Below are 26,678 nucleotides of genomic sequence, written 5' to 3'. Positions count from 1 at the left end.
TAGTTAATTAAAAGCACTTGTTCATGATTTTGTGTTGAGTTTAAAAATCTGATATCAAAATTGTAATAAATCTAAGAAGAATGTTAGTCTTTATAGTTACCATTATTTACAGATTACTAAGCTAAAGAACGATTTTTGTCTAGTTTACAGTCTTAATAAAATCAAACATGAATGGAGTATATAGTGAAGGATTCCCTCCCTTTTTGCTATGCACTTGTTCAACAGGGACCTAATTTATAGTTTCCAAACTTTAAATGTTCTGAGTACAGTGTTCTTCCAAAAGGCAAGGAGCCGTGATTATATGCGTGGGTAACATTTAACAATACTGAAGAAAACCTTCGGACCAAAAATAATATTGGTTCCAAGCAAGAAATAGCATTAAACATACTTCTTTTCCTCAATGCTCACTAATGTAGTTCATAGACAACCTCCTATTTTCTCCCAGAGGGAAAAAAACACGAGTGAAAGATCCACTAACACACTTTATGTAGGCCAGGGGTCTTCAAACTTGGCCTTTTTATGACTTGTGGACTTCAACTCCCAGAATTCCTCACTCAGCAGGTCTGGCTCAGGAATTCTGGGAGTTGAAGTCCACAAGTCATAAAAGGGCCAAGTTTGAAGAGCCCTGATATAGGCAATCATTAGCACTACGTCTCTAAGCATCCCCCTTGGTAAAATCCATAGCGAACTGATTTACGATACTTTCCCAACCTGGAGACCTGCGCAATATGGTCAGGAAGCCGAGAATTTAGCACAGCCCGGGACCCCCCAAATTCGGGCGGCTACTTAACGGCACATTCGGCTAGACTAGAGCAGGGGTAGGCAACCCTGGCTCTTTTATGACTCGTGGACTTCAACTCCCAGAATTCCTGAGCCAGCGCAGCTGGCTCAGGAATTCTGGGAGTTGAAGTCCACGAGTCATAAAAGAGCCAGGGTTGCCTACCCCTGGGCTAGAGCATCGCGCACCCAACGCCAGGGACCAAAGCCGATACGTCACGCTCCGCCATTAACCCGTGAGTTGCTGCTGGCGAATGAGAACGGACGTCGCTTGGCGCATGCGCACTGAAGAAGGGCCTAGGCTTCGCGGACAATCCCAACGGTCCTGACCGGCGTGGTGGCTTGAGGGAAGTGGAGGATTGGCAGGTGGGTGTATCGGGGTTGGTTTTGTTTTGTTTTCCTTCTCCCGGATAATTTTCGGATAAGGTTCCTTTCCGGAAAAGATCTCCCGAGGTAAGAGAGGCGGCCGGCAGGGCTCCATCGTCCTTCTCTGAGGACCTTTGGGGCGGACGGGGTGCACGATAAATTACCGGTAGATAGAATAAGCTAAAATAGCTTCCCCAGCTCTGGTCGGAAGAGAGCATCTGCCTGGCCTCTACGGCTTCCGACTCGGTTGCGCTCTTCCCTTCACCGGCATCCCCGTCCTCGGTACGTTGGACCGCTCTCCCCATAATTCCCAGCCGGCTCACCTGAGCTTATTGGAGCTGCAGTCCCCACTCGTGGCGAGAAGAGAAATACGATCCGGGTCCCCGCTGTCCTTCCGTCAGGCAACGGGGCTGAGTTTTTAGGGACTCTTGGCTGAGACTTTCCGAGTTCAAGGACTAAAATTGGCCACCCAACGGGACATTCTGAGTCCCGTGGAAACTCAGAATCCGGCTGTCAAGAAATAGTGAGTCCGTAACCGGAATGATGTGATGGCAACATCCGCATCAGTTCAGAAGGACCACCCCCATTGAATGCAATCGGACATGCTGCTTGTTATGTTCCCCCCCCCCCCAAAAAAAATTGGCAACTTTAAGATAACTCTTTAGCCAGAATGCTGGTTGAGGAATTCTGGGAGTCAAGGTCTTTGTCATGTCAAAGTTGGCAAGATTAGAAAAAATAGAGACAGACAAATATTCCTGTCTCTTTATTTCCCCACAACAACAACAACCCCATGAGGTGGGTTGCATTGAGAGTAGCTGACCAGTAACTCACCCAATTTTTCATGCCTAAGAGAGAGCTTCCTTCCTTTCTTCCTCCCTTTCTTATAAATTAAATATTATTGGCCACCCATCTTACCTCAGGGAAACTCTGTCTTGGTGGCTCACAGTCATAAAAAATGCATTTATACACGTACATTGGAACATAAATAAATTAAAACCAAACATTAAAATCCAATGACAGGTGGGGAGGGGAGGGGCGGAGGGGAGGGAGTGGGATCTGTTAAAACTCACCTCCTGTAGGCCAGCACTTGATTCCCTGCACCAAAGTGGCTCTAACTAATTCACATCTAACAAGATCCATATGATTCTGTCCAAAGGCATGTTTCATTCCATGAAATGTTATTTATTGGCTGCCTTAGAATGTAAGGTAGTGTACTTTAAGAAATATTAAAACGTGTAAAGAAAGCTCCTCTCCATATGAAAAATAAAGGTAATATGGCCAGTATATACAGATTAAATAAACTTCAGTTGAAAGTATAAACCCAAGTTTAAAATACGTTTTAGAAGATGCTGGAGTGCTTAAGCCCATGTAAGTCTCACAATAAGCAACTCTGAAGTTAAAGCTAGTTAAAGTTTTAGATTAAAGATTTTCCAAATAATAATGTGCTGGAAAGGCCTATGTTATAAGTAAGAGTTATTTATTTAATATGTTAAGTTGATTTTTTGAACACTCTGTATAATAAATAACATCCAGAAATTCTTTTGCATACTTATAACAGGACCAAGATGAGTTTGTTTGGGTCAACATCAGGATTTGGAACTGGAGGCACCAGTATGTTTGGCAGCACTGCTACAGATAATCACAACCCAATGAAGGTATTAAGCCACTGGTTGCCTTGAGAAAAACTAAATCACTTCACATAAAATATTTTGACAATTATTAATTTGAAAAGATGGCAAGTTTGCCTATTGGTGAAGGTGTATAATACTTTTGGCTGAATCCAAATATTATAGGTTTAGCTTTATGCATTATTTGTTAATGAGATTTGGAGACTGCAATACAGTACTGCAATACAGTAGCTGTTAGAACTGTCATTCAGATAGCTACTACAATTGTAGACCCTTAAGAATATTCAGAAAAAAATCCTTTGGCCCTCACACAAGGACATAAGCCATTGCTATTCTTTAAAAGAGCCTGATTTTTCACATATCCACTTCACTTTTGAAGTATGCAAAACTTGTCAGCTAAATATGATCTTTGATAGAAGAAAGAAAGGGAGGAAGAGTAGTATATTAATGTTATAGTGTTATACTTAATAGATACTTATTTTTTGCTTACAAAACACATCAATTTTAGGTTATGTTCTCAAGCATATTTTTTTTGATACAGTGATGAGATTTAAATGCAGATGTACACACACACACACACACACACACATATATATATATATATATATATTTATATATATACATATATATATATATATATATATATATGTATATATATATATATAAAAGCTGACTGAAATTTTATTTTTTAAGGTTTTTTTTCCTTTGTAGAAGTGTAGCTATGACTCTCAGTCTGACTTTCCTAATTGGATGTTCATAATTTAAAATGTATCTTTTTACAACACATTTTAACTTTGACTTTTTTTCCAGGATATTGAAGTTACTTCCCCACCTGATGACAGCATAGGTTGTTTGGCTTTCAGCCCACCAACGTTGCCGGGTAATTTCCTTATTGCAGGATCATGGGCAAATGATGTAAGTAAATAAAAATAGAGGCATATCATGCGTTCAGCTTTCCCTGCATTTGCTAAATGAAAAATTACTGCATCCAGCAGACAAAATGTGATTATCCATAAGTGGGCAAAGGTTAAAGTAACTGCATGCTACCTCTATGAGACAAAATCAGCTTGTAACAAAGTATTAACAGTGAAGAAGTGCTGCAATCTAATAGTTTTTTCCTAAGGAATCTCAGAACAAAACCTCTCATAATATTAAAATGGAAATGAGTTAGGTAAAAATTTCAGGACTGGGCTACTAATTGGTTTCATTTCATCAAATTTATATTAACTTTATTTTTTTCTGAAGAAGCACTAAAGTCAAAACTTTAACACTATCTAAGTCTGGAGAAACATTACTCCTTGGACTTGTGTGTGCTGATATCTTTTTCATCAAACACCTTTTTTCAGGTTTTTATTTATGAAACATTTTGTCATGGAATGGAAAACTACTAAGAGAAGTGTGGCATAGTTGCTATATAAATTGATCTCCAAGGCCTTGAATTGAGCTGCTTTTATTTTTATGAAGCTTGCATTTTTATGAAGCTAAATGTACTTCATTGTCAAAGAGACGGGATAAACTACATACATTTCAAGTGCTATCTAATTCATATTTACAAATGTCTGCATTTATTTCAGGTTCGTTGTTGGGAAATCCAAGATAACGGGCAAACTATTCCAAAAGCCCAACAGATGCATACAGGACCAGTACTAGATGTTTGCTGGAGTGATGTACGTTCCATTATTTCAGAAGAAATGTACTTAAAGGTTTATAATGGTTTTCAGAGAAGGAGGAAGAGAGTGAGATAAAAACCACTGTTTAAAATCTTAGCAATTTCTTTACTGAAGGAAATTGTCCCAGAGTGAGAAAAGCAACCCCATTTTAGAGGTTTAGCCATTAAAAAATACGCTACAGATAGTCCTCGCTTAAGAGCACAATTGAGCCCAAAATTTCTGTTGAGATATTTGTCAAGTGAGTTTTGTCCCATTTTACGACTTTTCTTGCCACATTTGCCAAGTTAATCACTGCAGTTGGTAAGTTAGTAACAAGGGAACCTTGCTCTCCCATTGACTTTGCTTGTCAAAAGGTGGTAAAAGTTGATCACATAACCTTGGGACACAGCAATGGTCATAAGTATGAACCAGTTGGCAAGCATCCGAATTTTGATCACACAATCATGGGGAATACTACAAAGATTGTACCGTAACTGAAAAATTGTCATAAGCCACTTTTTTCAGTGTCATAACTTTGAATAGTCACCAAATGAACTGTTGTAAGTCAAGGACTACCTATATTTCTTTTTAAAATGTCTTCATCCTAAGTAGGCATTCTGGAATGCATAGTTTTTTGTTTTCTGTTGTTTAATAGGATGGAAGCAAAGTGTTCACAGGATCCTGTGATAAAACTGCCAAAATGTGGGATCTTAACAGTAATCAAGCAATACAAATTGCACAGGTACAATTTTCAAATATGCATTGTTTTCTTGGTAACAGATTAACCCTAAAGAGTTTGATGCATTAACTCTCAACAAGTTTCTGCCACAAGATGGGAAAAAAGCTTGTTAAAAAACAATGCTTAAAAGTTTCCTGGCAAAGTGCAGAATATTCAAATGGATTGACTGTACACCAGGGGTCCTTAACCCTGGATCAGTACCAATCTGTAGTCTGTTGGGAACCGGGTGGCGCAAACTGGGCGAGCACACAAAGCCCCATTTATATATGTGCAAGATTAGGTTGCACGCATGAAACCACCTACTATCCCCGCCGCCACTGCCAGTCTGGAAGCCAGAAAGGTTGGAGACTGCTGATGTGTGCTAATGAATTAGCCGTAAAGGTAAAGGTTCCCCCGCACATGTGTGCTAGTCGTTTCCGACTCTAGGGGCCGGTGCTCATCTCCGTTTCAAAGCCGAAGAGCCAGCACTTGTCTGAGGACGTCTCCGTGGTCATGTGGCCGGCATGACTAGACGCCAAAGGCGCACGGAACACTGTTACCTTCCCACCGTAGTGGTCCCTATTTTTTTGCTTGCATTTTTACGTGCTTTTGAACTGCTAGGTGGGCAGAAGGTGGGACGAGTAATTAGCCTTACTTAACTCTAATTTCTAAGAAAGTTGTCAATATTTTAATTTATGTTCAAATACAAATATTTTAAATGATGGAGCTGCATGGGAAGACATTATACATGATGCTTTGATCACACAGTCTTGTCCTAAAGGTGTTTTTTTTTAAGTGGGATAAAAAGTTGATTATATAGTATTCATTGGAATATAATATGTGCTTTTCAAATTATTCCTCCTCTATGAGGTGGTTTCCAAATATTTAAAAACTATGAACTAACTGAAATATAATGATCGTGATGTTTATGGAGTGATATCTGTGGGTTTGAATTAAAACTTGTATTTTAATGGGACCAAAAATGTAACAAAGTCTATATTAAATTGAAGAGCACAGGAAAAAGTAAGAGCCTTGCCAAAACCATTGCAAAGACAAGGCTAGGCCGATGTTTTTTTTTACAGAAAAGTGAAATCTGTAATTGCATGATTGGAAAGTGATTCCAGAATTCTTTTAAACATATTCTTCAGCATGAAGCTCCTGTAAAGACCGTCCATTGGATTAAAGCACCAAATTATAGTTGTGTGATGACTGGAAGTTGGGATAAAACGTTAAAGGTAAGCTTGTAAGTTTTGTTTTAAAAAAATGTGTAAAAAGGTTTTTTGCAATTCTGTGTAATAATTATGGGGAAATGACTGTTAGGACATGGTAGAGTAAAGTGCAATTTATTCCTGTAAATGTGAGGCTTATTTCAAAGTGATTGGACTTGGGAGGGTGAAATCTAATGGTTGATTCAGATATCAGTTTATTTAGGGAAGTGTCTATTCCATAATATCCATTTAACGTATTCATTCCCAGTTAGTGCCAATATACAGTATCTCTGGGGATTATAAAGGATGTATGTGAAATGCTTCAAACTTACAATTAGAAGCAATTGTTTTTTGTTTATTACATTTGTAACACTATTTTAGCTATGCTTTTTAAAAATGCAGCAGATTAAAAATTAAACTACAAGCAACAAACAAAAGAGAAAATTGGAACAAAATAGACGAACACAGTAGTGATGAGCTTCCAAGCAAATAGTCCTAGTTTATTTGGTATCCTGACATACAGTTTTTAAAAATCATAAAAAATACCGATAAATGCTCCACAGAATTATCAATATCGATGAAAAAGTACATTTTCTGAACCTGGGCCATGCTTGAAGTACTTCAAATGATAGAGAAGTCAATATTGAGAATTCCATCGGACAGAATATTACCTAAGTGCATCTAATTCTCATATAGTATAAAAAAATGCTTGCCAATGACTTATTCAACCATTTTGCTCATTTGTATCTTCAGTCTCCCACATTCATTATAGTATTTCCTGAATCAATTTTGATTAGGGTTTGGAGACACTTCAAAGTGAAATGATGAATGATCATTCTGCTATTACATAAAAAAAATTATTGAGGCCTTATTTAACTTTTTTTTTTAAGTTTTGGGATACACGAACCCCCACTCCTATGATGACGCTGCAGTTGCCTGAACGATGCTATTGTGCTGATGTGGTAAGACAAATTTCAAAAGTTTTCAGGTTTTAATTAGTTAGAATCATACCATACTTGATTATCAGTCTTTTCTTTATACCGTGGTAATTAATATTTGCATTATTTGTTATGATAATAAAATAGATGTACGGTTTGTGCAGGAAAAAATGTAAATTAGTTTTGTATTAAATACTTTCCTGTTTAGACATGAATGTGAAATAAAGCACTTTTTACTACCTGACTATATAAAATTAGGATTGAAAATTCTCCCAATCTGTACTCTCGTATAATTTCTCCTGTTTTAGATATATCCCATGGCCGTTGTTGCTACTGCAGAAAGGGGCTTGATAGTTTATCAGTTAGAGAATCAGCCTTCTGAATTTAGAAGGATAGACTCTCCACTTAAACATCAGGTAACTTAAGTTTTCTTGATTTCCACAGTATGGCTTGTGTTCAGTTGTACAGGTAGTCCTTGACTTACAACCATAATTCAGCCAAAAATTTCTGTTGCTAAAAGAGACATTTGTTAAGTGAAATTTGCCCCATTTTAAGACCTTTCTTGCCACAGTTAAGTGAATCATTGCAATTGTTAAGTTGGTAACATGGTTGTTAAGTGAATCTGGGTTCCCCATTGACTTTGCTTGTCAGAAGGTCGCAAAAGGGGAATCGCATGACCCCCAGACATTGCAACCATCATAAATATGAACCAGTTGCCAAGCGACTGAATTCTAATCACATGACCTGTGGAGATGCTGCAATGTCATAAGTCTGAAAGACAGTCATAAGTCACTTTTTCAGTGACATTGTAACTTTGAGCGGTCACTAAATTATTGTAAGTTAAGGGCTACTTGTAATGCCAAGCATTGGTTTCTTATTCCTAATGGGATAAATAGAAAACTGTAATTGCCATAAATAAAAGTATCTGATTAAAACACAGTCTCTCTTATTTAGCATCGTTGTGTGGCTATTTTCAAAGACAAAGTGAACAAACCAACAGGCTTTGCCCTTGGAAGTATCGAAGGAAGAGTTGCCATTCATTATATTAACCCACCAAATCCGTAAGTATCTGAAAGTGGTCTGCTATTTACCCGTTATCAGTTCCAAGAAGTGCAGCGTGAAATGAAGGAATACATTTTTTTTTTCAGTGCCAAAGACAACTTTACCTTCAAATGCCATCGATCCAATGGTACAAACACATCTGCGCCTCAGGATATCTATGCAGTAAGTATTTTGTGTGTTGTGCAGTAAGTTTCCTCTAGGAGGGCCACATCAGCATTGCGGTTGCCCTCAGGGGGCTGGGTGAGTATGGCCAGGGTGGGTGTGGCCTACTGGGTAGGCGTGGCTAGAGTGCATATGGCCTACTGGGTGGGCGTGGCCAGCTCTACATCATTTGCATCAAGGGTGCCTATGGGGGCCTGAGCAGGAGTGGGACAGAGCTGAGGGTCTCTGGCAGAAGGAGGGTCTCTGGGCCAGGGCCAAGGCAGTGGGGGCCGTTCCCTCACTGTTTCCAGGATGGCTTCGCAGGCCACATGAAACCACTTCACGGGCCTTGTGTTTGACATGTCTACTCTAGGACAAATTAAAGGAGAAAAATGGATATTTATACTAAATTGCAGAAATAATTGCTCTCTTTTCAACAGGATATTTTCGTTTAATATAATACATCTGAGTGGAAACCTACTCTTACTAGTACATTTGATAAGTGGGATTCAGAATTTAGCTAATACAAAAGAAAGAGAAGGTACAGTTTGGCTTGGTTCTGATTAAATTCTACAGGTAAAGCAATTACGCTTTAGCTTGAGGAAATGGAAAAAACAATCCTTCCTACTTCAAATACTTGCATTACTTGACCAAAGGCTCCTAAGGGTACTTTTCAATCTTTTCCTTGTGAAAATAACATATGATGGTGAGAAAAGTAATGAAAGTGAATGCTTTAATCACTGTCCCATATGGGAAAGCAGTACTGTCTCTCGTCTAAAATGGAGTTTGCAATTGGCAGCCTAATACATATTGCTAAATTTAAACTCAGATTACCAAGCCAATTGTGAAGGATACTGGCTGTTTAAGAGTCATATTCAAAGGTGTTATTGAAGACTCTGAATCCAGTCAAGTCAGTATGGGTATCTGACCGATAATTGTTTACATTCCATTTGAACATATCCAGCAAGGGGAGGCCTGTATATTGGGAGATAATTGCAGCCTCTGTCAAACTGCTTTTACAGTTTAGGAAGATGTTTTTTTCTTAACCTTCACTTGGACTTCGCTTTCCTAGATACCGAATCCATTATTTGCTGGCATTTCGAAATGCTAGATAACAGGCCAACAGGTCTTGATTTGTGATACATCATTTCAAGTATTTGAAGAGTGCTACCACATGCCCCTTAGTCTTCTTGCCCCAACATTAAAGAGTTCTAGGTCCTTCTCTTTCTCTTAGGTTTCCAGATCATGCTTATTTCCTTTAACTTCCAATTGCTGTGATGAACCCTTCTTAAAATAGTGTTCAGAACTGGATCCAGATCTGATTGTTGCAGATTAAAGTGGAGCTATTACTTTTTTGTTACACAACTACACACTTCGTTCTATAGCTAAGGACAGGGCTTTTCAACCAGTGGTACAGGTACCACCTGTGGTACATTGGCACCTGGCAGGTGGTAAACGACCATCCTAAAAAAGTGGTAGCGGGGGAGGGGAATGAGCTGAACTGGTGGCAGCACCACACAAGCCTGAGCGAGAGATGGCTGGAGCTGCAGGGCTGTCAGGGCTCAGCGGAAGCGCCAGGATCAGCGCCAGGCTCCAGCTGGAGCTTGGCGCTGATCCTGGCACTTCTAAGCCCAGAAGGCAGGCGTCTTGCTCAGCTGTGGCATGGGGGGCACTTTTTTCAGTGCCATTGTAACTTTGAACAGTCACTAAGTGAACTGTTGTAAGTCGAGGACTACCTGTACTTCATCACTTTTTTCCTTTTTTTTTTTTTTTTGGTCATCAAGTTTTTGACACCTTGCTAGACAACTGGTGGTACTCGGATGTTGCCATATCCTAAAAGTGGTACAATGGGTGAAAAGGTTGAAAAGCCCTGCCTTAGGATACAAGTCATCTGGTTGTGGAAGTAGTTATTACAGTATTTTTCCTGTTCCATTTTTCCCCACGCTTTTTAAATTAAAAGCTTGATAAGGTAGAACTTCAATCTTAATTACTAAGAGTATGAGAACATTTAAACTATATTTTAATTTTTACTTAACAGGTAAACGGGATTGCCTTCCATCCTGCCCACGGCACTCTTGCAACTGTAGGGTCTGATGGCAGATTCAGTTTCTGGGATAAAGATGCGCGGACAAAGCTTAAAACATCCGAGCAGCTAGACCAGCCAATATCCGCTTGCTGCTTCAACCATAACGGCAACATATTTTCATATGCTTCTAGTTATGACTGGTCAAAGGTAACTGAGTTTGCTTAAGATAACTCCTTTCAGTAGCAGTTGTTAGGAAAATTCAGCATCTCCGGTGTGCTGAAATATCTAGTAAACATCTCCATTGCTGTTGCTAACAGTTGGGATGCTCTTCCAATGAAATCTCTCTAATAACTTGCTTAGCAGTTGGGAAACATACAGTTTTTGAATACAGGTACTCCTCACTTAACCACCCTAATTGGGACCAGAATTTTGTTGCTAAGCGATGCGGTTGTTAAGGTGAAAGGTGACCATACCACTTAGCGACAGCAGTTTTGGTAGTCCTAATTCTGGTTGTTAGACCAGGGTCTTACGCTTCTCTTGCCCTACCGCCCTCACTTCCGCTTCTGTCCTTGGGAAGCCACACATGGCCAGCAGCTGCCTCAAGAAGGGCCACACCACACAGACCTGGTCAGCAATGGGAGGAAGATAATGATGGAGCTCAGCTGGGATCAGGGGAATGCAAGGCAACCAGAAAAAAAGGGTGGGGGAGAAGGAGAGTTGAAGCCCCCCTGAGGTCATAAGTGGAGACGGTGCCAAGCACCTGAAGTTTGATCACATGACCACAGGGGCATTGCAAGAACCAGTCATAAATAATGATTGCTCAGTGCTCTCCTAACTTTGAACAGTCACTGAATAGTGGTGGTTAAGCGAGGTCTCCCAGTATAATTGCTAATATGAACAGAACATTGTGAGTTGTTACTGTGTCTGCAAACTTGAAATCTTCCAGAATATCAGCCTCATTTTTGTAAAGGAAAGCATCTTTTTTCAGATGTCTGCTAATGATAGGCATTAAACATAGTATGTTATTCAGAAAAGAATTCTCACCAGGTTTCACCTCAACATTTTGATGCCATTGAACTCCACCTTAAGTTGGTACAAGACTTGGTACCAAGTAGAAAATCATTATTAAGTTTTCATAGCGAATTTTAACTGAAGTGGCCCAGGTAAGAAGGTGAAAGTACCGAACGTGCTACAGATCTGTCACAGTTATGTTACATATTCTGATGATGAATAACGAAGGGTTATTGGAAAAATTAGTACATTATCTATATTATGAATAGATATTTCTTATTATATGGGGATGCTACAAATATATATAATTTCTCCTTTCCCTTTCACCCCGTTGATGATAGAACTACAGATAGTCCTCAGGTTACAACAGCAATGGGGACTGGAATTTCTGTCGCTCAGCAATTGTTTTATTGCCACTGATTTTGCTCTTTAGCTGACAGCTTGAATTTTAACTTCTCTTTGCACATAGAATTTTTCTTAATGCCCTTGCACGGATATTTAAATGGAGAACTGCTTTCCGGATATATATTTTTACGTAAAGTTTTAAGTCAAGGAACAACTGGTCTTTACTCCGGATAGAGGTTTCTATATCATTAATGATTGCTCAGTAATTTTGCAGAAAAACCTAATGGAATGTCACAAATGTTGTGCGCCTACTTTATAATGCCATTATTCAGATTTATATGTAATGTTGTGTTCAACCTTTTTTTTCCCCCCAGGGGCATGAATTCTATAATCCCCAAAAGAAAAACTATATTTTCCTGCGCAGTGCTGCTGAAGAACTAAAACCTAGAAACAAAAAGTAGTGAGTATAAATCTGTCCATAATTCTGTGTTGCTTTCCTGCCACCTGCTCTTCTTTGGTCTCCTTGGAGTTGCCTATTAATTTGTCGCAGGAGATTCTGTAACTAACATCAAAGCACATTTGGTTGGCTGGAAAATTACCTTGCAAGGAATGCCTGACATGTGCATGACGGTGTGGTCCTTTTTCTTAATAGAGGCAAAATCTTTGCGTTGGATCAAGAGACAGTAGTTGCATCTTTTAAAGGTACTTGTCAGTTTGAAAAATATATTATGAAAACTGCAGAAAATCCGAGAACCCCCTTTTTTCTTCTTGATAGAAGACCTTTTGTGTATTTTATCTGTATATTTATAGGCCACCTTTCTATTTCAATAAAAAGTCAAGGCAATGATTTTTCTTTTTTATAATAGAAATGTAAATTTAATACTAAGCTCCTGGCCACTTAGAACAAAATAATGTTATTTTTTATCCTATATGTATTATTTTTCTACCTATGTAAGTGAACAATAAATTGTGTTTAAAAATCCCAAGCTAGTCCAAGCTTATATAGTTGAGATGAGAGCAATTCCAGCATGCAACCATAACTTGAAAATGTTAAGCAATGCCTTAAAGGATAATTATTGGCCTTGAGACTCTGTATCATATAGAAGCACTATATGATGCCATATATCTTTGTGAAACTTTAAATCTTGGAACTCTGCCTTCCATTTCCACAGATTTGTATTACAAGGGAGTGAGTGAACAGGACAAATGTTAGCATTGCACTGTGTCCGTGCTTGTAGTATCAACAAAAAAGGAAGGACCAGTGTTTTAAATTGAAGAATACTTTCTGTGACTCATATGTGTATATTTCTGTAAGCCAATCTGCCCTGTAGATACAGGGTGTTTTCCCCCCGATATATCCCAGGTAGAATAAATCTTCTCAGCATTTTTATGCCAATTCCAACACTATCAAGTATGGGAATAAAATCAGAATACAACCAAATAGAAATGGCTTGAACACTTTTATAATATTATTCCAGTTGAGGTTTATTTTCATTTCGGAATCTTCTGTATGACTGCCAAAGGACTGTTCTTTCAAGGTTGATGCTATAGCTATTTATAAAAAAAAATAGGAGCAAAACGTGACCGTAGAACTTGTACATTATGATATTTCTGTCAATTCAATCTCTGTAAGTTCATATGTTGTAATATTTGCTACTATTTAAATAAAATTGATTTGAATTAAAATATTTTTCCTGTTAATTAGACTAATGGTCAAATGCCTATAATCTGGAAGTTAGGCAATGAAATTGAGGCGGATGCAATTCACCTCAATGTATCTGCTTCTTAGCTAAAGAGGGAAAAATCAGTAACTTCACTGTAAATGAGAAATCTATGCTTGCTACTACATAAAGAGTGCATGTCTGTTGTTCCTGGTTGGCTAATATTAAATTGAAAAAGTTAATTTGTGCAGCTTCAGACGGTTCATCCCAATACTTTTCTCCTGTTTGTGACTCTCGTGAGATTAGAAAGGGTTTGATGAGAACAATACTAGCTAACACCGTTTTAACTGAGGATGCTAGAACTGAGTCGGAAAGACATTTAAACCACACATTTTCGTGCTGCTTGGTATCTTACAAGGATTCCTGATCTCTTAGCATCCCCTGTAATGACCCTCTACCCTCTGCTGAAAAGTTATCTTCAAGTTCACATAACATTAATGTCTCCCAACAGAGCCATAGATGGTTTTGTCAGGATTGACGGGTATCCGTCAGATTAGATGTAGGGTTACAGAGAATTCTTCCTGCAGTTAGGCAGGTATTTGCATGCCAGATATTTTGTTCAAATCAGTCCAGAGTTTCGCTGTGTGGGCCGCAAGGAAGTGCATATTTGGCATGCAGAAGCTCTGACTGCACCATACTGTATATGCTAATATTTTGAAATCACCTTTGCATGCATTAGGCTTTTAGGAAGAACAGATCTATCCCTAGTCTATTGTTTATGGCAAGAATCTTGATTGTACTGTTCCTAGGTCATAGACAGTAGCTCATAAACATTTAAAGGTTTGTGTCGGAGTGCTGAACTGGTAACCAATGTAATATAGACTAAATGCATATTCTTTCTGATTATAAAAAAGCATTTTTCATTTTTACAGTTAAATCTTATGGAAGTCATTATGAGTCTAGCAGGTAACCATTCTTGTGTGTTTATGTGTGTGACCCCTATGACTCATGCAGAGGAATATGCTCCTCATTTCACTCGAACTGCAACCATTCATTCAGTGACTATTTGAAGTTACAGCAGCACTGAACGAGTGGTGATTATGATCATTCCAGCCCTCCCAGCATCCCTATGGTCATCCTCGCAGACTGGGCACTCTGCAACTGTTTCTCACGGTTGCAATGCCCTGGGTCCTTGTGATTGCTATTTACAACCTTCTCTGCTGGCTACCTCGGAAAGTCAGTGGGGAAGCCAACAGGGAAGTTTGCAGATTGCTGGAGTAAGTCTCCCTCACCTGAGCAACCTCCCTGGACACTCTGTGCTCATGCTCAGGGGACTCTTCCTCAACCATTGCTGCGTCCCTCTGACCTGTGCCTATCCTTCCCAACTCTCTCGCACACTCTTCCTGACCCCCTCACACCATGTTTCTCACACACCCTTCGTGAGCCACCTCTCGCACACCCTTTATGATCCATTACCTGTCTCTCACCCATCCTTCTTGACCCATGTCCCACCTCTTGTGCTGCTCCTCTCATCCTCATGTACTTTCTCTGGCCCGTACCATGCATCTTCTGAACCTCCTTGCATCCTCTCAAGCATTTCCCCCCCAACCTTTCCCCGCACCTTGCTCTGTCTCCACCCAGCAGCCGCCCTTTACCTGTCTGCCAGCCTGAGACCTCTTGCCGGCTTCCCCATTGGCTTGTGAGAAACCAGCAGGAAGTTGCCTCACCTAAGAACTGTGGGATTCAATTAGTGACAGCAAATGAGACTGCAGGGATTGCTGTTGCTAAGCAATGCGGTTGCACTTTATGAACATATCATTTGGCGATGGAAATTTGTCTCACATGCTGTCATAAGTTGAGGACTACCTGCATTTATGTAATGTCAGCTAAGTAAAGCTCTTTTCTTTTTTAGGGTAATATATTTTGAAATCCGCAATTAATGCAGTGCTTTTTATTCAAGAGATGTGAACTATTAATAATTCTTACCAGGCTTTGCAAGAAAACTTTGTTTGTTTTATGCACAATATGCTAATAGACATATCAGGTATTATGTTGATGGCTATTTTTCAAAAGCTAATTGTGGCACTAGGTTTTGGCATGGTTAAAAGCATCAGCTTTACTTGTCTGCTGGTGTAAATCCCATTATTTGATTTTAGAAAATAGCTTATTTACATTGACACTTTTTAGGTATACAGCAAGGGTAAAACATGAGCCAGAAGCAAGTTGCTGTGCTGTTGTTGGAGTAGGTGATCATCAAGAAAGTTAGTATTTAACAATAATGCTTATTAATTTATTACAGGCATTAAGAAATGCCATCGCATCTGTAGTTCTGAAACTACAGGTGGCTTGGCAGATTATTAATTTGGGCTACCAATGCTTTGTTCGTTGTGCTTCTTGGCCCAAGGTAAAGTGGTTTTAATGGGATGAAACCAGAATATCTTAAAGAGCATTATTTCTTATGTGTGATTATCTTCCCTTGAAAATTTCATCAGGAGTCTAGAACCCAGGCTCTGATCAAATAACATAAGGTGGATGGATCAAATGATGCTCATTAGTGAGTCATAAGGTAGAAGAAACCCTTTCTCTAAGGAGATACCTTATTGGACTTTTTTCATATAAAAACCTTTTATTCATTCATGTGCAGGGGTGTCAAACTGCCGGCTGGATGTGTCACACAGAAGCCGCGCCCACCCCAGCTCCAGCAAGGGGAAAAAAGTCGTGATACATCGCGACACATCATGTGACGCGGCAAGCTTGACATCCCTGCTCTAGTGTGTGGTTAATATACTGTTACTGGGAGCAAGGGACAGGAATTGTTTTTATAAAGTATATCGACTCCTTGAACTACAACAATAAGATCAACATGAACTGATTTAAATCTTAAGTATGTGGACCTAAATGGAAAAGAGTGATATTTAAATTATATCTTTGCCAATGTTCTCTTCAAGTATTTTATCTTAAAATACCTCTTCTTGAAAGTATAATTTACCATTAATAGGCAACTAGATTAAGAAAGTCCAGTTGCCTCTTGAAAAAGCACCTTTGGTATAACCATGGCCTGGATGACTTAGAATCTTCATAAACAATTTACCATTAAACTTTACAGATTTGATTATGCTTTGTCTTATAAAACTGGCTTATTGTGTCTTTCTGCTAGCATTTATGTTGCAAAATGTTCTATTTCCTTAGTCAGTGGCAGCCATGAAGAAAAGCTTGTTCGCAAGCTTCTAAGGTGCCCTGCATCATGCTGTACTTTCTTATGTACAATATTAGAACAGTCTAAAGGAATTAATATATTTCAAGTTACTTTACATTACTTTTCTGATGTAAAGTTTTTGGCAGACTGGGTTTCTGTACTTTTTTAAACTTCTGAGTTTTGAAGAATGATTTTGAGAAGCTTCATTTATGTGCTAAAACAAGGTTGGATATATGGATTTGCTTCATCAGGGATATAAATACACCTATCGTGCTATGCTGGGTGTTCCTAAGTCCGAGTTAAAATGTTTTGTAAAGAAAGTTACTAAGACACGCAATATCGTGAGACACTTTTTATTATTTATTTATTTATTTATTTATTTATTTATTTATTTATTTATTTATTTCTCCCGTAGGACCCAGGGCGTCCGAGTTTGAGTATGTGTGTGTTTGTATATAATATTGTCAGTTTTAGAAATGTGCTGCGTTCCTTATATTTTTGTAGCAGCTGCTCAGGTTCATGGAAAAGGTGCTGAAGCATGTGTTTAGCAACCAGTTATTTGAGTGCATCTCAGAATAATAGATTTTCAAAAGACCCCAGAATATTAGTTTGCACCAGTGGCTGGGTAATCAAGGATAGAGGGGAACGTACAGAATAATTATAGTTAATTCAGTGAAATGAATCCTTTCTAATGATCACTCTTCCACTGTGGGCCTCATGTATTTAGTTTAATGAGTTGCCAACAGGTGCCATGTTCCAAAGAAGGTTTTCCCTTGTAAATATGAAATATTTCTCATACAGGTACTCTTTAATGTACGACCAGTTGCTTAAGCACATGTTTGACGTTATGGCACCCCCCAAAAAAAGATACTTATGACCAGAATTCAAAGTTCCAACATCTGTGCCCACCCCCAGTGGGCAAATGATCCATTTTTGATGCCCAGCTCACATCTACAGCCATTTGCAATGTCCTATGGTCATATGACCATGATTTATGGCCTTTTTTGCCAGTTTCCAGGGGAAAAATGCCCATTGTGGACAATAGGTTTGTTTAGCGACCATGACATTTGCTTAACAACCATGGTGATTCACTTAATGACCATCACAAAAAATGTCAGAAAATCTGGTTGAACATGTGATGATTAGCTTAATGGCCTGCACAACTTATAATTCTGGTTTCAACCATCATCGTAAGTTGAGGACTACCAGTAATAGGAGAGTACAATTTGGAGTTGTGAAGTGGAATATTACCATCAAACTTAAATAAAATTATTCTTATGTTGTATTATAAAAAAAAATCTATTATATAAAAACCGTATTATATAAAAATCTTAAACTAACATAACAAAATGTTAAAAGATTTTGTAGGAAATAATTGGTCAGTTTATCTTGAGCCTACATCTTAACATCATAATTATTTTTTCCATTTCTAACACTGTGGTTCATAAAATAAATGTTTGGACCCTTACGCCCGCACTTTCTAAAACAACCTTTCTTACAAATCCTTGTGTTCCTTTTTATTTTGAAGGTGCCACAAGAACTTCAACCGAGGAAGGAATTTCTACCAGAAACTTAACTAACCGTGCCTGTCAGTTGGGCTTCTTGTGCGAGGCCAAAATAAGAAAGATCAAAAAAGAAAAGAAAGAAATGCGCAGCGTCTTTTCCTTTTCCCCTGTTTTGAAAAATGGGAACTGCTTTTTACTTTAATTATTCTACATTGGCCATTTGCTCCTACCTTTTACTTGAAGGCTGAGGGCCTATAACCTGTGGCTTAATTTCCAGTCAATCATGCATAGGATCATACTGTACATGACAGCAGCCTCCTTCCTCCAAAAGGAGTTGGAACAGAATTGTGGAATATTTAACAATGAAAAAAACAGAAGCAGCTTAAAATATTTTAACTTCTCTCAAAGGTTCACAGTATATGAACAGATCTAAAATCATGAACAAAATATTTTCAGTTCTTTTTACCAAGGTTGAGATTCTTACATTTTTGCCCCAACTTGGTCTTAATGCCATCTTTATAGGTAAGTTCTTTAAAAATTACCTTGAGTTTTTTTTCTAGTAAAAAGTTAAGCAAGTGTCCTTAGCCGCAATCTGGTTGTTACTGTTGATCCTTCTTCAGCACAATGTGTAGGTATCTTCAGTGGTCATTTTAAGAAATCAGTTTTCACGTTGTGGTCCAATGAACTCCATTCAGGAAATCTATTGAAAAATCAACTATTATTTATGCTTTGGTCTTGAACTTGATTTATTTTCTAAGAACAGATTTCATATCCTGATTGAATTAACCCCTAAACTTCAGGCCCCAGGCTTCTTTGCAACACTGATGGTGCTACTGAATAAAGCAACATTTTATCTCTATGGGTTATGTACGTGCTGGAATTTGAACAGTTTACTAAGAGGCTTGCTAAGCTGATCTAAAATAGAAGTTGGGCATCTTGTTGGAATCTCTTAATTGTCCAAATTGATACAGAAAAGATGATGAATAGATTAGAAAATGCAGATGAACAATTTGTGAAATAGGTTGCCACACTATCACAAAACTATGTGGAGAGATTGTGAACCTGCATGATGATTTCACAAAACACTTCCTCTTTTTTTGGCTTTTTTTTTTTACAATTTTCATCATGCAGATTGTACTCCACACCCTGCTCTATTGTACCATCAATTTGTTCCCTTACCACAAAAAGAAATAACTTGCCTTCATTTCTCTTGTCTCTGGCACTCTGATCTTTTCTTGATCAGCTCTTGCCAGGTATTAAAAATATAAGGGCCGCTAGTGGAATCATTTTAATAATTCTTCCCACATGTTTATAGATGGCAAAACAAGGATTAATAGAGCTCTTCCACCACCAGCATTACACATTGGTGTTTGTGTATAGTTTAAACAGACTGAAGTCACACAAAGAGCAAATAAGAGTAAAATTATTTGTAAACTGTTCTCTTCCTCATTGTCGGTGATTGACCATATGACTTACTCTTCTTTATCTGAATAAATAGGTGTTAGAGGGAACAAATCTACAGTATAACTTTCCCTCTGTTGATGATTCCTTGTAGATGGACCTGAATGGCAAGCTCCCAGAAAAATAATATCCTTCCTCTGTTGATTGTTTAAATTAAATCTGCATTTAAGATGCTTCTGAAATGAGTTTGCCCCATGAACTTCATACATTTTTGCTGATCTTGCTGATCAACTGAACAAGTGGTCTTTGACTTACGATCATTCAATGACAGTTCAAAGTTACGACAGCCTGGGAAAAGGTGACGACTTGTCCTCCAAGTTATGACCATTGCTTCACACACACAGCATGATCACCCAGTTGCATTTTGAGCTCTTGGCAACCAGCTGATATTTCCAATGGTTGTGGAGTCTTGTAGTCACATGACCGTGATTTGTGACCTTCCCAGTCAGCTCCCGACAAACAGAAGTCCACTGGGAAATCTGCATTAAAAATAGTCCTAAAATTGGGTCTGCTCACATGATGACTCATTTAATGACTGCATCATTTCGTAACCAAAATTCCAGTCCTAATTGTTGTGAATTGAGGACTACATGTGTCTACAATATTTTGGTAAGTGCAAATTCCATGGCAGGCATATCTGCTTTAAGGCATTGCAGGGTCCTTGGGCATTTGGGATAGAATGATTAGGTAAAGGTTCCCCCGCACATGCGTGCTAGTCGTTTCCAACTCTAGGGGCCAGTGTTCATCTCCGTTTCAAAGCCGAAGAGCCAGCGTTTGTCCGAGGACGTCTCCGTGGTCATGTGGCCGGCATGACTAGACGCCAAAGGCGCACGGAACACTGTTACCTTCCCACCGTAGTGGTCCCTATTTTTCTACTTGCATTTTTACGTGCTTTCGAACTACCAGGTTGGCAGAAGCTGGGACGAGTAACAGGCGCTCACTCTGTTACGCGGCACTCAGGATTCGACCTGCCAAACTGCCGATCTTCTGATCGACAAGCTCAGCGTCCTAACCCACTGAGCCACCGTGTCCCTTTATAGAATGATTACAGGGACTGAAAGCACAATAAATTATTTGAGGCCAATTGTTGTTACACAGGGAATAATTGTTATGACTTGTTTTTAACTGACATTTTGTTACAGATATTTTTGTTAATTGGTATACAGTATGACAGCTTTGCTCCAACAGCCGTGTGAAAACTATATAATAAATACATCAATTCTGCTGTCCCCAATCCCTTGAGATGCTTTAAGGATCATACCAGAAAAACTACAACTTTACTAAAAACTGGAATTTCCACAAAAGCAAGATGAAAATATCTGTAAAGCTGTGTGTAGGCATCAGGAAAGGCATCCGAGCAGTAAACACTCTGCTCCTTCCTGTTGCCCTGATTCTACCCCGAACAGGGACTGCAGGGTTGTAAAAAGGGAGTTTTTATATAACTAGTGAAAACTTTTATTAACCAATAAAGAAACAAGCAATGGATGGGATTCAAGCAACACTCGTCACAAGTGTCACAAATTCTTCATAAGTAGCTTAACTTCTAAAAAAGCAGTATGTCTTCTAAGCAGGAATAAGTAGATTAACGCACTTTTTTCTCCTTTTTTCTTTTGATTGGTCATTTCTATGAATTTTTTAAATGATTTTTTTAAAAAAATGGTAACAAATTGCTTATGTTTATGTTCCTGAACAGCCAAACAAATAATCTGCACATGATATTTGGCTTGGCCCTGAAAAATAGTTTTTCAGAAATTTAACTGCTCACTGTAAATTAAAAATAATAATAATGGATGAATGGTAAAAAATTTAAAAGGTTGCTTTGAAAAAGCCAAGTATAGTTGATACTGTAAACTTTACTTGAGCCAGAAGATGGCAGCATTTGTATGTATTGCAGGTTAAAAGAAGAAAGTTTGGAAGGCTTGGTCTAATCAGTCTAAATATTAAAGCAAAATAAAATTATAGGAAATTAAGATTTAAAACTCCACTGCTTTGAGTGCTTATTGAATTTAGGAAGCTGGAATCACCCAAAAGTCAGATTCCTTTTGGTTTTCCTGATAATTATAGAAGACAGTCTCAACAAATTCAGAAGCTTCCCTTCTGTTGTCCCAGGATGAATTTAGATACCTCCTAAAGCTATTTATAAGAATAACCATTTCTCTCAACTGACAAGACACACGAATTTCTTCAAAACAAGAATTGCTTTATTTACACGCTGAGCTTGTAGTGAAATACTGGGAGGTGAACTGCTCAGCCTGCCAAAGATTTTTTCAGCCTAGCATTCCTTTCCTGACTGCCCCCCCTCCCAACTTTAGACAGCCCCAACAGCAAGATCACTTTTCATTTGAGTGAGAGATGAGGGGACTTTGTGCTTTCTCATTTCCTAAAATTCTCTTTATAGTTCCATAAGAGCATGCAATAATCACTTCCCCCTTTGTGTCAAGGTGCGATTTGGCATTGGAAGTGCCATTTTGACTACGTAAACATTAGAGCTTAAGAGTATGTATTTGTTTTCATCATGGATGTGTATGTGCTTGTGTGAGACACACAAAGGTTTCAAGGAAAGTAAAAAAAACACCCTTTATAATTCCAACTAATTTAAGATGTTAAATTTATAGCCTGCTTTTCATTCAAAAGCTCTTAAATTTCACTCCTTCCTTGTCTACCCTGTGAGGTAATCCAGATAAAAAACATACCCAGAAGCACTAGCACTTGACTTTATGGTAAGGTTATATTAAGAGAATCTTGCAAATCTGAAAGTACATCTCTCTACCCCCCCACCCCAACCCTTTCTTTATAATATAAGAAACTAGGCAAGAAGATGTTTGCGTGCCAAATAAATTTTATTGCATTCTTTGACAAAGTGACAAAATTTGCCGGCAGGTGAAATGCTGAAGATATAGTACGCTTGAGTTTCAGTAGACCACAATCTACTTCTTGATACGATAGAAAATGTGGATAGACGGCATCACCATCAGATGAATTTGTAACTGGTTGACAAGCCACACTCAATGTGTAGTCCTCAATAGAAACTGCACCTTCGCAGAAGGAAATATACGGTGTGGTACTATCTTAGCCCCAATACTCTACAACATCTTCATAATCGATTTAGATAAGGGGGTAGAAGGGGAACTCATTAAATTTGCAGACAACATCAAACTAGGAGGATTAACCAACACTTTGAAAGATAGGCTCAAGATCCAGAAAGATTTTCAGACTTGAACGCTGGTCCCTATTCAACAAAATGCAGTTCAGTGGTGAGAAAACTAAAGTTTTGCACAGGTATAGAATAAATAGGTGGAACCTGTCTCAACAGTAGTAACTGACAGGGATCTAGTAGTCCTAGTGGTTAACCACTTAAGTATGAGCCAGCAGTGTGCTGCAGCTGTCAAAAAAGCCAATGCAGTTCTTATATCACATCAACAGGAATAGTATCAAGATCACGTGAAATATTAGTACTGTCTTGGTAAGACCACACCTGGAATACTATGTCCAGTTCTGATCACCGTAATACAAGAAAGATTTGAGACTGGAAAAAATGCTGAGAAGAGCAGTAAAGATGACTGGGGGGGGGGGTTAGAGACTGAAATAGAATGAGCAGTTGCAGGAACTGGGTATGTAGTCTAACAAACAAGGACTATGGGTGACAGCCGTCTTCCAATATTGGAGAGCTCTCACAAAGAAGGGGACAACTTATTCTCCAAAGCTTCTGAGGGCAAGACACATAATGGATGGAAACCTATCAAAAAGAGATCCAAACTAGAATTAAGGAGAAATTTCCTGACAGAACAATTAAGCAGTGGAACAGCTTTGCCGTCAGAAGCTGTGGGTGCTCCAATATTGGAGGTTTTCAAGAAAAGATTCCATAGCTGTTTGCCCAAAATGTTATAGGGCTCCTGCTGGGGCTGGGGTTTGAAGACTTCCAAGGTCCCTTCCAACTCTTGTTATTCTCTATTCTGCCATTTCCGCATGCCTTCTGCAGACTCAGGTGCCATTTGCCTGGCCATTGTCTAATACAAGGATCTTTCTCCTGTTTCTCAAGTCATTCCCACATATTATTACATTCCTTCAACACAGAGACAAGAGAGAGAGTTGGAAGGCACCTTGAAGGTCTTCTAGTCCACACATCAACTCTGTGAATCAGGTTGGGCTAAGAGCAGAACTGTCCCCAGGTCACCCAAGGGAGCTTCTTTTCCAAGTAACCAATTTAATTAAAAGGCGAAAGCTTTCATGTTCTGCAGCCGACTTTATCAAATGCCTAGTGTGGCTAGGTTGAGGTTGAATCCTAAGGTACCACCGTAGATTAACTTGGCTCTCCTCCTACTAAAAGCTGTGATGGCTCAAGCAGAGTTAAACATTGGGGTTTCCAATTCCTTAACAGCCATAGTACAGTGGATATCTCCTGCAGAGATCTATGTGGGGTATGCATTATATACTCTAAAACAGGACTTGGTTTTGAAGGAACACAGTTTAAAGCAGTGTCTTTCAAACTTGGGATCTTTCAAGATATTTGGAGTTCAATTCAACATTGTGGGAGCTGAGGACCACACATCTTAAAAGTTCTCAAGTTTGAGAATCACTGTTCTAAAGGAACTGAAAGACAAAGGAACATTCTACATAAGCACTCAATAATTAATGTCTCCCGGAGCTGGATGCACATGCTAAGTAATTAATCATGAGGATAAAATCTGTTCCCTTTAGGAAGGCAACAGTGCCAGCTGTTGCATTTTGTGCCTGACTTACAAATGATATTGCAAGCCCCCTAATATATACCATAAGTTACAAGCCTGGGAGGGCAAGAATTGCTGATCTACTATATGTTGGTGGCCTTTTCAAGCAACTACATTATTTTTGTAGGTATGCCATACCTCAATTGCAAACCCCTAAATGCCCATAAGATGGCAGCAAGGGGACACTAAAACTCTCTTTGGGGCCATTAAGTTACCCAGCTTTTTGTAGCGCAAGTATGCTATGCTTATTTTTTCAAAGTGTATATTTATGATACGTAAATTGACTTTGAACTTGATATGTACTTGACTTTGAAATGTATGTGTAAATTGACTTAAAATGACTTCAGTGCCACTGTAACTGAATGGTCACTAAATGAATAGTTATAAGTTGACTTAAAACCATTCATTTAGGGATCATTCAGAGTTACTATGGAACTGAAAAAGGTAACTTATAACCATTTTTTACACTGATGACCATGGCAGCTTCCCCATGGTCCCTTGATCAAAATTTGGACACTTGGCAACTGGTGTGGATTTATGACACTTGCAGTGTTCAGAGACTCTTTTGCGACCTTCTGACCAGCAAAATCAACGGGGAAGCCAGATTCACTTAACAGCCATGTTACTAACTTAACAACTACAGTGATTCACTTAACCACGATAGTGAGAAAGGCTGTAACATGGGGCAAAATGTATTTAAGAATTGTCTTGCTTAACAACACAAATTTTAATTTAATTTAATTTAATAATTTAATTTCTATACCACCCTTCTCCCGAAGGACTCAGGGCGGTGAACAGGGCAATACACAATAAAAATCGAATACAAAAATTAAAAAATCATTAAACATCATGCCCATAAAATCAATACATATTAAAGTTAAAACTAGTTTTAAAAACCCAACCCCATCCCGTCAGACCAGGCCAGCTTGTTCAAAAAAGAATGTTTTAAGATCGCGCCGGAAGGAGCGAAGGTCGGGGGCCGTCCGGAGCTCAACCAGTAAGCGGTTCCAGAGGTCTGGCGCGCCCACAGAGAACGCTCTCCCCCTGGGGGTCACCAATCGGCATTCTTTGATCGGCGGCACCCTGAGGAGGCCCTCTCTGTGGGAGCGCACTGGACGGAGGGAAGTTGACGCCGGTCGCAGGTGTTGCCGTAGGTAATCCGGACCCATGCCATGAAGGGCTTTGTAAGTCATAACTAACACCTTGAACCTCACCCGGAGAGCAACCGGTAGCCAATGCAGCTCGCGGAGCAAAGGTGTAACATGGGAGTATCGGGAAGCTCCCAAGACAACTCGCGCGGCTGCATTCTGCACCAGCTGGAGTCTCCGGGTGGACCTCAAGGGCAGCCCCATGTAGAGAGCATTACAGTAGTCTAGATGAGAGGTCACGAGCGCATGAGTGACTGTGCGCAAGGCATCCCGGTCTAGATAGGGCCGCAACTGGCGCACCAGGCAAACCTGGGCAAAGGCCCCCCTAGTCACAGCTCCAATATGCTCTTCCAAAGAGAGCTGTGAGTCTAGAAGGACCCCCAAGTTGCGGGCCCTATCTATGGGGGGTAATAGCTCACCCCCCATGGCCAATGATGGAATAATCGGAATTTCCCGGGATGCCGGCACGAACAGCCACTCAGTCTTGTCAGGGTTGAGTCGAAGCCTGTTCCTCCCCATCCAGACCCGGACCGCCTCCAGGCAATGGGACATCACGTCGAGGGCATCACTGGGATGGTTTGGGGTCGAAATAAAAAGCTGGGTATCATCAGCATATTGGTGATACCCAACTCCAAAACCACGAATGATCTCGCCCAGCGGCTTCATATAGATGTTAAACAGGAGAGGCGAGAGAACCGATCCCTGAGGAACTCCACAAATGAGAGGGCTCAATTGTGGTTGTAAGTTGTACAAACTCCTAAAAAGTGGAACATAAAATGTAACAAACCTGGGATCACTTAGGTACCAATATTTAGGATATTTCTGTGCAGACAGTTGGGGCAAATTTCAGCTTGATTCAGTATGATCCTTGGAAAGATATTTATAAGGCTGGTTTCACTGTTCACGATCAAATCATTTTAAAGAGGTCTACAGATTTGCTTGGGCATCAGAAGCACCTTGAAATTAATGTTTAATGTGTCACAGTGATTTTCAGTGGTTTCTCAAGATGATTTATTGAGCCTGGTTTTATATATACAGTTAATTATTCAAGCCATGGAATGAGGATTTTAAATCCTTTAATAATAGAACATTCTCTCTTTTATTTACTCAT

The 26,678-nt window shown here is 39.2% G+C and overlaps 1 protein-coding gene across 4 annotated transcripts; it reads left to right on the top strand.

The window, feature by feature from the left end:
* Nucleotides 1–1,066: 1,066 nt before the first annotated feature.
* On the top strand, nucleotides 1,067–21,580 carry RAE1 (ribonucleic acid export 1). 4 transcript variants are annotated; one of them, XR_014491922.1, is made up of 15 exons: nucleotides 1,067–1,143; nucleotides 2,702–2,798; nucleotides 3,582–3,686; nucleotides 4,346–4,438; nucleotides 5,076–5,162; nucleotides 6,287–6,373; nucleotides 7,237–7,308; nucleotides 7,593–7,700; nucleotides 8,239–8,345; nucleotides 8,433–8,508; nucleotides 10,526–10,720; nucleotides 12,244–12,329; nucleotides 14,463–14,496; nucleotides 18,255–18,753; nucleotides 19,787–21,580. XR_014491922.1 is itself a non-coding variant. In XM_083357757.1 (14 exons), exons 2-13 carry the CDS (start codon nucleotides 2,709–2,711, stop codon nucleotides 14,464–14,466), a joined length of 1,110 nt encoding a protein of 369 aa, XP_083213883.1. In that variant the 5' UTR covers nucleotides 1,067–1,143; nucleotides 2,702–2,708; the 3' UTR covers nucleotides 14,467–14,496; nucleotides 18,255–18,952. The 4 variants fall into 4 exon arrangements, 3 of the variants coding, with proteins under 3 accessions (XP_083213883.1, XP_083213885.1, XP_083213884.1); XM_083357757.1 differs by lacking the exon at nucleotides 19,787–21,580 and having other exon boundaries at nucleotides 18,255–18,952; XM_083357759.1 differs by lacking the exons at nucleotides 14,463–14,496; nucleotides 19,787–21,580 and having other exon boundaries at nucleotides 18,255–18,952.
* The last annotated feature ends 5,098 nt before the right edge of the window (nucleotides 21,581–26,678 follow it).

This window comes from Vipera ursinii (assembly GCF_947247035.1).
Source record: "Vipera ursinii genome assembly, chromosome: 3".
Taxonomy (NCBI): Eukaryota; Metazoa; Chordata; class Lepidosauria; order Squamata; family Viperidae; genus Vipera; species Vipera ursinii.
This window is presented reverse-complemented; position numbering and strand designations above follow the sequence as displayed.